Consider the following 14,808-nt stretch of genomic DNA (forward strand, 5'->3'; position numbering starts at 1 on the left):
GGTAAAATCAGGTATACTTATATATTTTGCCAAATCTTATCAGACATGTTTTTCTCATTGAAGTAGCCGTGTATAGCATTCCTAATGCTGGAAATAAAAGGAAATTAATGTCGACATGATTTTAATGTGTTCAAGGTGGGTTAAGAAATACTATTTCTGATGCAAGAATAAATATCTTCAAGATAGGAATCAACTTTTCATCTCTTCTGTTGGAATATCACCTAGATAAACACGAAAGGTTGGTTGAAAACCACCATTTCAGAAAACTAACATCGGGCTGAAGTCTTCCAATCTACCTGGAGTGACTGCAAAACCCATTTCAACATCCTTAGTGTCATCAGTCTCCATGGAGGCAGCAGTTTTTTAATATCAGTGGAGGTCCCATGATATGTTTACAAATCTCCATCTGCATGAAATGTACCTGGTTGCCATATCTGAAGGATATATTTTACATGGGCCAATCCTGTACTTCAACCTGAAAGGTTGTGAACTTTCGATCATTATGCTGGCCCAAGATGAAACACATTTCAGTTCAGCTAGTGTGCACCGGAATATCAGGTAATGATTGTTTAAACAAAAGTAACGTCAACATGAGCAGTGGTCAGCAATTGGGCTGAGATAAAATTATACTGGGAGAAGATATCACAGAGGAAAGTGACATCAGGTGACTGGATGTCAATACTGTGAAAGTAGGGGTGACTAGGAAGATGGTACTTCCTGTATTTTGCACTGCACATTTATCAACGGAAGTCAATAACTGAACTATCAATAGTCAGACATACTCTCCATGCAGGTTTTGTTTCTACTGTAATAGGACGAGTCTGGCCATCAATGGATTTGCGTTGTGTATTTTTAAAAGGTGTTATATGGAAACTCTAATGGCCAAGCTTGTACTACTGACCCAGGTCCTTTCCACTCTTTGTTGCGGGGTGAAGGACAACTGAACACAATATAGCTTTAACAAAGAATATTTATCATAATAATACAGTATAGATAATTGCACTTATAGGAACGTTAGTGTTTTCCATTACGAGTAGCACGAAAAGATCACACAGTAGCAGGTCAGTAAACTATTCCCACATCTAGTGCCAACCTGACAAAGTTTAGTTCACTGCCAACACATCAATCTGCCACAATGTCTCACTGTTAATATTCAAGAGTCATATTTGGTGCCAACTTGAATGCTGCAAAATAGCAACATGCATCACCAATTCTACATGTCACTTATAATACCAACCCGACCAGACTCTGCAGTAAACAACTAACTGCTACAACTCAGTGTGAGACAACAACTAACGACTGCTACAAACTGTATCACACTGATGCGAACTCGACTAGGTTCTGCAGTAAACTTCTAACTGCTACAAGTCAACGTGGGACAACAACTCACGACTGCTACAAACTGTCACAGCTGATGCTAACTTGACTAGATTCTGCAGTAAACATCTAACTGCTACAATATAACAGAGGGAGTGAACCTGAAATGAAGCCTAAGAATGGTGTCTTACTCTCATGCCAACTCAACTAAATCATGTTATACCTGCAATGCACCATGTTAAAAAGAATAAAGGCGCATAAAATCCTCTCGCAAAAACCCAACAAGATGAGACTCTACATGCAACTTTTACTTTCCTACTTGCTCTAATCTCTACTGTTTTATAAATGAAACGGAATGCATGGTGTCACTACGCCGGCAGAAATGAATCCATTCACTCTGTTTGGACTAAACTACCTCTCACAATTACAACTTTATTGTTAAACAAACATATTAAGAGGGGGTGGAAAAAGGGTTTCATTCTGATACAGAACGCATGGAGTGGGAGCTTTCTCCTCCAACCAGCTACTGGTCATCACGGACTCACTACTGGCAGGCGCTACAACACTTATATACCCGGCCCGAGCGACTACACTGATGACGAAAGTTAGGCTATCAGTGATTAGCCCACAATACTGATACCTCTCCAATCAGAGCGCTCCTAGTATACGCTCAGCTGGATAACTAAAACATGTGGCAATTACTCACAATAGACAAACTGATGGACTGACTGACGGACTGACTGATGGACTGACTGACTGAACTAGGAAACATCCGAAGCACACCGCAACCGGAATACTCACCAGCTGCAACTCTCATTAGTACATGTAAGTCTTGATGAGTTACAGAAGCCAAAAAACCCAGTTTTACCACACTACCATAGATTAATTGCCATGGGAGACTCAATATTGCAATCCATCAATAGTTTGATGCATTGTTACAGCACTTCTAGAAACAGGTTTTTCTGAACAGTGTCAAGAGTAAGTGATATTACCATATTGGGATGATATTTTTGGGGAACTAAGTAAAGGGTGTTTATATGAATGTAGGGAATGATTACCTCATTTACAACTTAGAAATTATGCCAATGCCATGCACAAATGTTCATGATGAACACACAAACATGGTCAGGATAAAGTGCTAAAATAGGCAGTGAAATGTGTCAGTGTGTTCATGTTCTTGTGATAAATACCAGACTTATTGTTGCTCTGATGCTGTTTTAAACACCTGCATTTATTGACATGCAGTGTCTGTCAAGCACGTAGCATGTTGGAAGTTGGAACATGATGGAGCATAGAGGCACAAGCTTTTAACATTTCAATCAGTTATTAGCAGATTACAATCAGGATACTGACATCATTGTGGTATTGTCTAATCACAGCATACTGACAGACAAATAACATTGATGACAGACTTTGAACTGGTCAACTTGGGTTGACAACTGGCACCCAAGATTGTTCCATCAGAATAAAGAACAAGGTTTTTCATTCAGTGGGATTATATCTAAGCGTTCTGCATGGTATTCACAGGCCATTCTAGAGCAGCATGCACGACAGAGAAAGGAGATGGAACAGAAGCTTTCAGCTCGCAGAGAAGCCAGCACAAACAGGGAGTTTGAAGCAGCCACTGCAGTACAGCTCCTCAAGATGGCTGAGAACCAGTCCCAGGCAGTCAGTGACCAGGTGCACTTAGAGAAGGACAGACAGGGCAGTTTGGTGAGTTACCTGTGATACTGTGCACTTAGAAAAGGACAGACAGGGCAGTTTGGTGAGTTACCTGTGATACGGTGTACTTAGAGAAGGACAGACAGGGCAGTTTGGTGGGTTACCTGTGATATGCTACACTTAGAGAAGGACAGACAGGGCAGTTTGGTGGCTTACCTGTGATACGGTGCACTTAGAGAAGGACAGACAGGGCAGTTTGGTGGCTTACCTGTGATACGGTGCACTTAGAGAAGGACAGACAGGGCAGTTTGGTGGCTTACCTGTGATAAGGTGTATTTGGAGAATGACAGACAGGGCAGTTTGGTGATCATGAGTTACCTGTCATTAGGTGTTTTTGGAGAATGACAGACAGGGCAGTTTGGTGATCATGAGTTATCTGTAGTTATCTGTCGTAAGGTGTATTTGGAGAATGACAGACAGGGCAGTTTGCTGAGGTATCCGTCATAAGGTGTATTTGGAGAAGGACAGACAGGGCAGTTTGGTGATCATGAGTTACCTGTCATAAGGTGTATTTGGAGAAGGACAGACAGGGCTGTTTGGTGATCATGAGTTCTCTGTCATAAGGTGTATTTGGAGAATGACAGACAGGGCTGTTTGGTGATCATGAGTTATCTGTCATAAGGTGTATTTGGAGAAGGACAGACAGAGCACTTTGGTGATCATGAGTTACCTGTCATAAGGTGTATTTGGAGAAGGACAGACAGGGCTGTTTGGTGATCATGAGTTCTCTGTCATAAGGTGTATTTGGAGAATGACAGACAGGGCACTTTGGTGATCATGAGTTACCTGTCATAAGGTGTATTTGGAGAATGACAGACAGGGCAGTTTGGTGAGTTACCTGTCATAAGGTGTATTTGGAGAATGACAGACAGGGCAGTTTGGTGATCATGAGTTACCTGTCATAAGGTGTATTTGGAGAATGACAGACAGGGCTGTTTGGTGATCATGAGTTACCTGTCATAAAGTGTATTTGGAGAATGACAGACAGGGCACTTTGGTGATCATGAGTTACCTGTCGTAAGGTATATTTGGAGAATGACAGACAGGGCAGTTTGCTGAGGTATCTGTCGTAAGGTATATTTGGAGAATGACAGACAGGGCAGTTTGGTGATCATGAGTTACCTGTTATAAAGTGTATTTGGAGAATGACAGACAGGGCAGTTTGCTGAGGTATCTGTCGTAAGGTATATTTGGAGAATGACAGACAGGGCAGTTTGGTGATCATGAGTTACCTGTCATAAAGTGTATTTGGAGAATGACAGACAGGGCAGTTTGGTGATCAAGAGTTACCTGTTATAAAGTGTATTTGGAGAATGACAGACAGGGCAGTTTGGTGATCATGAGTTACCTGTTATAAAGTGTATTTGGAGAATGACAGACAGGGCAATTTGGCGATCATGAGTTACCTGTTATAAAGTGTATTTGGAGAATGACAGACAGGGCAGTTTGGTGAATTACCTGTGACAATGTCTTAATGAGAATGTACTTAATCAAATTCTTCAAAGGCATTTAGAAGTTGGTGAGGTAATACAAGACACTATTATGGATGACAACTTCTTTAATTCTTTTAACACGACGTTTCAAGGCTAATTCTTGCCCCTTCGTCAGGTGGATAATGAGCATAGGTAACATTGCAGAATATATACAGGTACACATGAAGTCAGAGAGGTAAGATGTATATGCAAGCACATAAATGTAATTAGGTATGTACAATCACAGAGGAGAGCTGAAAAGGAGGAATGTTTTAACAGTACATTTTTTTTTACACAGCTGATAGGTTGATAGTCTATGAGTCCTTGTTGACACACCAGGCAGAGGGTAGGTATACGCCTTGATCTCTTTTGATCTGAGGTTCTATCTTCTGATGTTGATTGCTTCCCAAAGCTTCCTTCTCCGCCAATCACTGATGTTGGAAGCCAGGATCTCGGTGTTTTTCCAGTAGATGGAGTGGTTTGGATAGTTGACGATGTGTTCAGAGAGGGCCGATTTCAGATGTAATTTTCTTACTGAAGTTTTGTGCTCTTTGAGTCTGATGTTGAATGGTCTGCAGGGTTTACCTATGTAGCTGCTGCCACAATCACAGTTTATCTTGTAGATGCAGCCTCTGGAGTTGGGGTTGGTTTGATCACTGCCACCTCTTCCATTTGCTCTAAGGATGTTTTTCAATGTCTTATCAGAATAAAAGGTCACATCAACACTGGCAGTTTTTCTGAGGAGTCGACTGATTTGATGACTTATCTTGCCTTGGTATGGAATGTTGACTCGGATGGGTGCAGGCTCAGGTTTAGGGTGGCGGTCGTTCTGATGCTGGAGAGTTGTGGCTATAGTGTGGTCAATGAGTTGTTTTGGGTATCCATTGAGGGTGATGACAGTTCTCTTGAGGTGGTCAATTTCGTCTTGGAGGTGGGCTGGATCATCAGCATTTCTATACCAACATAACGGTTGGAATGGAGATGTGGATAGGGCAGATTCTTCAAAGCTGGTGATGAAGATTTCAGTTATCAGTGGAGAGAGAGGTGAGCCCATGCTTAGGCCATGGATCTGCTGGTAGATGTTGTTCTGCCATGTGAAGTACGAGCTCTGGAAACAGCTAGACACAAGGTTGATGATACTGTCAGTGGTGAGTTTGGTGTCAAGGGTGTCAATACAACTAGTTAACTTAGCATGGAAAACATCAAGAGCTTCAGCTAGAGGGATGTTTGTGAACAAATCAACAACATCATAGCTGACCATACAGCCAGCTAACTTAGCGTCCAAGAGTTTTTTCACAAAGGATGAGGAGTTACTGATGAAGGATTTACCTTCCTTCCCCAAAGGGGCAAGCAGTCTGGCAAGGAATTGGGCAGTGTTATAGAAGACAGACCCTCTGGAACACACAAGGATTCTAGTTTTTACAGGTTCTTTGTGAATCTTAACGGTTGCTCGACCATATGGAGATTGGCAGTTGATAGATTTAACTTATAATACACAATGTCATTGACATGTTGCTGTTAGCCCCCCAATCCATTCACTTTCAGCACGAACATTTACTAGATGCAATATCTGTCCACCATTCTGATGATGGCCTTTGATATTTTTATAGTCTTAGTTTTGGGGTGTATGCAAGAGCAGTTTGGGCATTTATATCTATCAGCCTCAGTCAAAAAATCCTTCTTAGTCCCTGGATGGACACAACAGTCAGTAGTCATTGACAGGTGTGATCACAGAGTGTTTGTGCTCTATCTTTTGCAGATTGAAAGTAAGAAATAGTGTCTGATGCTTCTTGTCAGTAGTTCAGTAAGGCAGTATTCATAGTCCACAAAGTGTGTTTTGTTAGGTTCATACTAGGTTCATGATAATATTTACTTCAGATGAAGATATTGGACATATATCAAAATCACTGTGAAAGACTCATCTGACTGACCTACAATCCACTAGGAGCAGTGTACATAGCTGAGTATCTGAGTAACAAATCAGATGAGTTTTCCTTATCCTGACCCTCTATGCGAAGATAGTGGAACACTTGCAATCCCTTGAAGTTCCCTTCTAATGGAAGCGGATGTACAGTACACTCACCCACCGAAATTGGGTCCCAATATGGTGATAAGTATTTGCTTTTATTTCAGTCCTATAATCTAAATTCTGTCAAATTCAGTTTTTGCATCGTAATTATTGTCATTCTGTAAAATTACCATTGAAACTTATGAATTTTCATGTATGTTGGACTCTCAATTGATGAAACCCTGCTCCCAGTGTAAATTACGGCTGTCAGCAGTTGATTCACATGTAGTATGTCCTTCATGCAAACATATTTGTTCTTCCACTGTTTGCTGTGAACTTTGCAAGAATTTATCAGATTCAGAATTTGCAATATATTTATACACTGTTCAATGCCATTCTAAGGACAAACAATGTAGGGTCTCGCTAGCAATGTAGGCATTCTCAAGTCATGTCTAAATCGGTTGATTCTGGTAATTGTATGTTGATAATAGCTGACATTCATAATTTTAGTGATCAGCCAGACATACCCTGGAGGAGAAGAGTAGGAAAAATGCCAGTCAGCAGCTCCAACTACAGTCACCCTGAGTGAGAGTTCATCAGCTGCATCAGGTCCGCTGGATGAAGAGGTGGCATCATATGTATGCTCCTGTTCATGGCAATCATCGCCATCGGCTGTTCCTTTACATTGCAGTATGGATCAATTCCGTTAACTCGCTTGGTGTTCACACTCATGGATTTTGTTACAGCCACAAACATTCACTGTCTACATCACCCATTCATTGGAGAAGCCATCATCATCGTCGTCTTCATCACATAAGAGCTAAAGCATTCATGGAATGATAGTCGTTCCAAGGATACACATAGACAGGAGGACCACGATGACACTAACTGCATGGACACCTTTCCCCACTCTTGAATGCAATTGTGGAGGGACGGAGATAGATGTCGTTGATCACCATCACCAGAGGAAGCCCTCTTCTCAGACTCAGAGATTATGTCATGGATCACGAATGGATTGGACCTAGTCTCTCTGTCAAAGGTTCACACTTATAAGATGTGTAACGAGGACATTGACACTTTGATGTGCACCTATATCTACCATCCTGGAAACTTTGTCTACAGCCTTTCAGATGGCGACTTAGTACCAGCAACAACACATTCTTGGCCTTCAGTGCTCTTTGATTCACACTACATCACGTGGAGCCTTTTATGAAAGCACCCAAAGTAGATGAGTCATACAAGCTCGTCAATGAGACTCGCAACAGATCCTATAATGTGGAGGATAAGCAACTGGCTCAACTGGATACACCCACTCAGCATACCTTCTTCAGACACGCCCGTTCCAGTGCTATCAACAAAGCTCCCATCTCCAAGTTCAGCAACACGGAGAATGAAGAAGAAAGGATAATCCTCTCTGCACTCACCACTCAGAAGAAGGATCAATGGTTCATTCAAGAGCATTTATCCAGTGGGATTGAATCTTCTATGCCATCAAGTTTTATTATCAGCATCATCTTGGAGCCATAACTTTACTAAAACCCCTACAGTAGGATTGAGCAAATCGCTAAATCAGTCACTCAGGACTCCAGGAAAGTAATGATGATAAAGTCAATGGACAGGTTGACTTCTGTCCTCAAGCAGAGATCTCAGTGTTCCTCCAATAAGTCAAAGTTCTCCAGGGTCCAGAGAGCAAGAGACAACATGTACAATGTGGCAAGAGCTCTTTTCGTCACTTGACCGGAGGATACAGGACATGGAACAGGACATCCTGCCAGGGGCACTAAAGGAGGAAAACGCTGAAGATTAGGTTTGAAACGACTGAAGTCTTCCACCCCCAGCCATTCCTGTACAACCTTCATAAGTGGGTGGACGTCTACAATGCTACTGGAAGAATTTGGGACTTCTCAACGATGATTACGTCATGAGCATCCTATGAGATGGCTACAAGATCCCACTACAGGCTTCACCACCGTTCACAAGAGACCCAGCATGCATTGTTTATGCCAGGTATCAATGAGAAAAACTACACCTGGATCGACTAACACCAGAATTCTACCCCTCAATCTTTCTGGTACCCAAGAAAAACTCCAAGGAAAAGTTTTGACTTATACTCAACAGCATTGAGGAAAAAACTACTGATGGTTCAAATAGATAACTTCTCAGTAGTGTTCTACATGAACAAGCAAGGAGCAACACAACACATACTGCTACGGCTGACATTTCAACTCATCAACGACTTGAACGTCCACATTAAGGCATATCACATCCTAGGTGCATACAATGTCATGGCTGACAACCTCTTTAACCATCTTCAACAGAATAGAAGCTACACTGAGAGGCGTTTTGACTCATAGTCAGACACTCTGATCTCAGCAAATAGACCTATTTGCCACAAGGTTCAACAAGCAGATACAACATTCATATCTCCAGTGCCAGATCTGTTATTGTGAGCAACAGACGCTTTCAACATCTCGTGTGAATCACTGAATGCTTATGCATTTCCCCCTCCAGTACTACTACCAAAAGTCTTTGGGAAAATAAAACAATGCTGATACAGCTGATTTTGGATGCACCTGATGGGCCAGCGAGAGATATTTTCCCAGTACTCATTGAGGAACTAGGACAAGCAGCACTGCAACTACCAGAGTGGAAGAACCTACTCATTCATATGAACACCAAATAAGCACATGGCAACACCAAACAAGCACATGGCAACACCAAACAAGCACATGGCAACACCAAACAAGCACTCAGCTTTGTTATCACCTTGAAAACAGTGATCAAGGTGACTAAAGTACCGTGTCGTACTACAACACCTCATGAGTGACGTCTGTGAATTATTGACCCAGAAAAACCTGTTTCTACTCGCCCTAGCAACAGTGGCATGGATTTCAGAAATACATGTTCTGGGATTTCAGTCGTACAGAATTCAACTCCAATCATTTTGAGGTAGTGCATTAAGGACTGAGATGGGATTTTATCACCAAAAATCAACTGCCTTGACAACCAGACAGACAATCCCATATCCTCATATTATCTACAGTCCTTGGGCCACAAGATAATCAGGATTTATCATTATGCCCAGTCAGAGTGTTGAAAATAGAGAATACTAAATGATGTCCTGTGTAAATCCATATTTATGAAATTAGTGAATGGTTCGGTATTTAACAAGCGAAACCGAGTTAGAGACAGATACCATTCACAAGTTTCATAAATATGGTATTACACAGGACATATTTAGTATTTCATTTATTACTCTCCCAACATTAGCAAAATAATATTGAGCAAAGTAATTCTTTTCTAAGAGTTCAAGGAGTGTGATGACTCTTGGCTTTCCATGGGTCAAGCAAGATCTGTTTTGACAGAGGTATTAGCATTATGATGTCATAACTGTAAATCACATGATGTTACTATACAATGTGTAATAACTTCGTAAAATTATTAAACAGTGATATCTTCAACGGGTGAGTAATAAATATATCTCCAACATACTAACACAAGGAGACAATGTTTCAGGCACCTATTCATCCCATTTTCTACTGAGACACCTTAGGAAGTATACTGCTACACGATCCCAGTATGGATGAGAGCAGTTATACTGAGGGCCTCCACTCATCCTTTTATCATGTGACTTGTTGAGACCAAGATGTTCCACGGAGTATAATGGTGGAGAGTCCATGCACACGTCTTGAACAGGCTAGCTTAAGTGATTATGACCCTGTACTTTTAATGAAAATACTTGTACATGAAGAAGGGTCATGGGTGGTCTTGACGGAAATCTTGTCATACAATTGCACTAGACACTAGCAGGATTCTAGTTGATCTATATATTATCACATTCCAGTAAACGAATGTTTCAAGAGAAAACAAGTTCAATAGTGGGGAAGTACTGGATATACTTATATGGCAGTCAACAGAATCCAGCATGGCCTGACCCACCTCTGTTTCTGTCGGATTCTGTGAGCATAATAAGCATGAGTCAGGATAGGAAAACTATGTAGTTTTCTGAATAAAACTGATATTTTACACTTATCTTGACTGATGGCGTTAAACCCTCCCAGCCACCCCTCTCATATTCGCTGAATTCACAGAAATGATCATGTCGGGCATATGAGATTGAGAGAGCGTGTCAAGCATGGCTGGTCATGTGACTGTAATAGCATGAAAGGGAGGCTTCCAGTGTGTATTGTATGTCTGCTTCAATTAGGAGGGAACTTCAAGGGATTTCATGTGTTCCACTATCTTTGCATAGAGGGAGGAGATAAGCGTATTAAGCATGAGTCAGGATAAGTATAACATAACAATTTTACTCAGAAGATTACATGTACATGATTCATGTTTCAGCTGCAGGAAAAGTTGGCTGCCAGACGACAAAGTCGCAAACGTTTGGCTTCAGTGGATGAAGAGCCCAAACAAGATACGGCTATTATACCATCTCTTGTAAGTCCAGATACACCATTCAGAACCCACATTTTAATGTAGACCAAAGTGGTCTTTCTGACTCATTTTCTAAAGATTCTATATTACCCATAAAATATTTTGACTCACTTGTGTAAATGTAGCCTCTCACTTCAGTCAACTGTTCTAAACTAGATTTTGCAAATATTACATACTGTTTCAAGGTGTTGTTTACACATGGACTGATGTATTGTAAAACAATCTTTTATAGATTATTGTCATGAATTCAATAAATGATAAAACTTGGTGAAAATACACCAAAACCCTGCTGTTCACATGCACAATATCAGCACATGCTTTTCAGTAATTTGAAGCATGACGCCTATGCAATTCACCTGCATCATGTCTGCAGGTGGTTCCCCCAATTAATGGAGAAATTCATCTCCGATGTAACCACATGTATGTATGTAACATATAGGACGTGCCTTATGTGAGTCTAAACTTTTGATGGGTAGTATACTTTATAAATATAAAATGCTTGTTATTGTTTGAGCTTCAAACCCTTTCTTCTTCTTGATTCAAATTTCAACCTGTGGCTAAGGTCTAGCCAGTACATTTATGGATTGGACTGATGTTAAATCTTTTGAAAGATTCAAATTCATCGAGAATAACATGTACATGATAAAATAATTAATTTGTTGTATGTGTTTACATTTGTGGTGTATTTATTCATCATGTATAAACATCTGATATCAGTGAAGTGCAGTAACATTCAGAACAAAATCATTTAAGGTTTGGAACAAGGCACAGTATGAACACATCCTTAGCCAACTGTTGAATGGCATGTGTTGGGAAAATATCTTACACCTAATCAATCCTGCTAATGCACCAATAAAGAGTAATTTTGCAATTAAATAACATTGTGGACATAATCCAAATTTACACAATGTATGAAAACATTCACTGGGATATAACATGCCATTGTTTTTGGGACCTCAGTATAGCCATAGACCACTGACAGTTTAACATGACAGAGTAGAGTGATGAAGCTGGATGTGGTGACCAATAGCTGGCAACAGTACTACTGTAACAACAACACAATCAAAGTATTCATTAGCAGGCACGGGTAATGTTACACAACTTATTGTTTTAGTGGCATTCTGGAAGTTGCTGGAATAGAGATGACATGACTTTATGGATAACCAACTTCTCAGTGTTGGCATTTTGGTATTAGTTCATATACCGTTGTCAAGCATATAGGGAATGATGGGGTACACTGGTTTATGTACAAGACACACATATACCGTTGTCAGGCATATAGGGGAATGATTCGGTACTCTGGTTTATGTACAAGATACACATATACCGTTGTCAGGCATATAGGGGAATGATTCGGTACTCTGGTTTATGTACAAGATACACATATACCGTTGTCAGGCATATAGGGGAATGATTCGGTACTCTGGTTTATGTACAAGATACACATATACCGTTGTCAGGCATATAGGGGAATGATTCGGTACTCTGGTTTATGTACAAGATACACATATACCGTTGTCAAGCATATAGGGGAATGATTCGGTACTCTGGTTTATGTACAAGATACACATATACCGTTGTCAGGCATATAGGGGAATGATTCGGTACTCTGGTTTATGTACAAGATACACATATACCGTTGTCAAGCATATAGGGGAATGATTCGGTACTCTGGTTTATGTACAAGATACACATATATCATTGCCAAGCATATAGGTGAATGATGAGGTACACTGGTTTGTGTGCAAGATACACATACATGCGGTAATGAGGATTGTTTTGCAGGTTGGTGAAAAGCCAGAGTGGGTTGAGTGGATAATTACTTGTGTATGAGGTGGTTGTAAGCTGATGGAATGTAATAGCCGTGATTTCCATTAATAGAGGGATTAAAACAGTGTATATGTAATGCTTCGGCCAGTTTGCATTGAGTGTAATTGTCAGCAACTACATTGGTGAAAGATACATACTACTTAGCATATGCATCAGAGAACTTAATACATCCACATACAAAGCAGACACCAAATGGGCCAATTTGGAACACATCACCAAATTTCCTCAACACACTATCAACTAGACCACTATCAAAACACTTACAAAGAACAAACTTGATTACACTCAGCATAATTTGGCCAAAGTAGTACAGGCACACTGACTAACAGTATTAGGTTGCAATAGATTTGCTCCGACAGTTATGACAGGTCCCCGCATCATGTCATTGAAGTCCTTATGTGCTGAATACATTTTGTTGTTGATTTGTAATACAAACTCAGAATCAATCTTGGAAGCCTGTTTCATACTGACTGTTGACAATACTGTCTCATCAAGAATTACATCTTCTTGTTTAGTCATGACACATGCCAGTAACCTGTTTACATTTTGATTTCAAAATGTTATTAGCCAATTTGAGTCACTTGCCCAATCAGGCATCATGTGAAACCTGTTTTATCACCAAATGATGACATGAGCAAATACAGCCTATTGCATGTTTAGCACTCCTTGTTACATCCTCCTATATCTGCTAAACATGTATCCATCCACCTTTTTCAGAACTTGTTCCCTCTGTTATGCATGGGTTGCAGGTGCATTTTTTTCTAGGCAGTAGTGTACATGTACATCAGTTTCAAACATAGATAACACTTTTTACAGTCACTCAAACTGTGTGATATATAGAGTTGACTCTACTTTCTAATGTTTTGTATATACTCAGAAAACTGACCACCAAAAAGACATCTGGGTATATGCCATTTTTATCGCATGTTTCTAATTGCCTTCCCTATGAATGCTTAAATATTGATTCATTTCCTTTGAGCAGGTTCGATCAGGAAGCTTGAAGCGTGAGAAATCTACAGTGGGAGTGGAGGTTAGTGAGGATGACAGACAGGCAAAGACGCGCCAACTGGTTCGGGAACAGGAGAATGTGAAGAAGAAACTGGTGGAGCAACAAGAGAGACAAGAACAGATGGTAATTTACCATATAAATTACACTTTGCCCATGTGACATGAATTTACATTCTAAATATCCCCAAGAGGGATATATTGTGTAATCATTTTTTAAACAAATCTTCATCATATAATGCAACAGATGCTATGGGTTTTTCTTATGCAGCTAAACGCACTGCCAGGTTGTATTTCACATGATTTATCTTGACGTCATTTAATTCATGCAGCTGTTCGTATATATCCACTAACACTTGGAGCTTCAAGTCATAAGGGTTTTTGTCTTCTGTAGGATAATCAACAGCTAAAGTGAAAGTTTATGATTTTGAAAGAAAGATCTCTGTACCTCCTGAATGCACTGATCAAAATTAAAGTTAAGGTATATTTCACACAATAGTCTGCACAACATTTAAATGTTGACATTACATTTTGTGCAGTGAAAACTGACCCTTCTACAACATGATGATTTCACATAAGAAACATTATGTAATGCAGTAGCAATCTACATAGCTGTGGAGTTGATACCCTGCCATCCAGGACTTTCCTCTGAGTCTGTTTTGAAAGATATAACTCCTGGTAGAGTTGTAGTGTCACTCATGGACACAAGACAAGACAGACAGCATTTACAGAAGTGGCATCAAGGCCAAAATGGTGAAATGTTTTGTTCAGTATGTTAACAAACAGACTTGAGATATTCACAAAGTATCACACATATTCTGATAAGCCACTGTCATTGCCTGCTATGATGGAACATACCCTTAGGTGGTAATACCATGCAGTCCTAGTCAGTGTTACATTAATGAGTTCTTTCCCACATTCTTTGACAAACAGGATCTTTAACGTTAATTCACACTGAACTTTTGGAAGAGCTCAATATGGCTTCATAAATCAATGGCTCTGCTTGAACACTGTCGG

General features: G+C 40.2%; 1 protein-coding gene across 1 annotated transcript in view; it reads left to right on the forward strand.

Moving 5' to 3' along the window:
- The window catches only part of LOC137295791 (ciliary rootlet coiled-coil protein 2-like), a 205,512-nt gene that overhangs the window by 184,611 nt on the left and 6,093 nt on the right, over positions 1-14,808 (forward strand). The window contains exons 43-45 of the mRNA XM_067827340.1: positions 2,845-3,030; positions 10,864-10,959; positions 13,769-13,918. Coding sequence (XP_067683441.1) covers positions 2,845-3,030; positions 10,864-10,959; positions 13,769-13,918 — 432 coding nt within the window. The remainder of the gene's footprint in view (positions 1-2,844; positions 3,031-10,863; positions 10,960-13,768; positions 13,919-14,808) is intronic.

The sequence above is a fragment of the Haliotis asinina genome, chromosome 9, assembly GCF_037392515.1.
Source record: "Haliotis asinina isolate JCU_RB_2024 chromosome 9, JCU_Hal_asi_v2, whole genome shotgun sequence".
NCBI classification, from domain to species: domain Eukaryota; kingdom Metazoa; phylum Mollusca; class Gastropoda; order Lepetellida; family Haliotidae; genus Haliotis; species Haliotis asinina.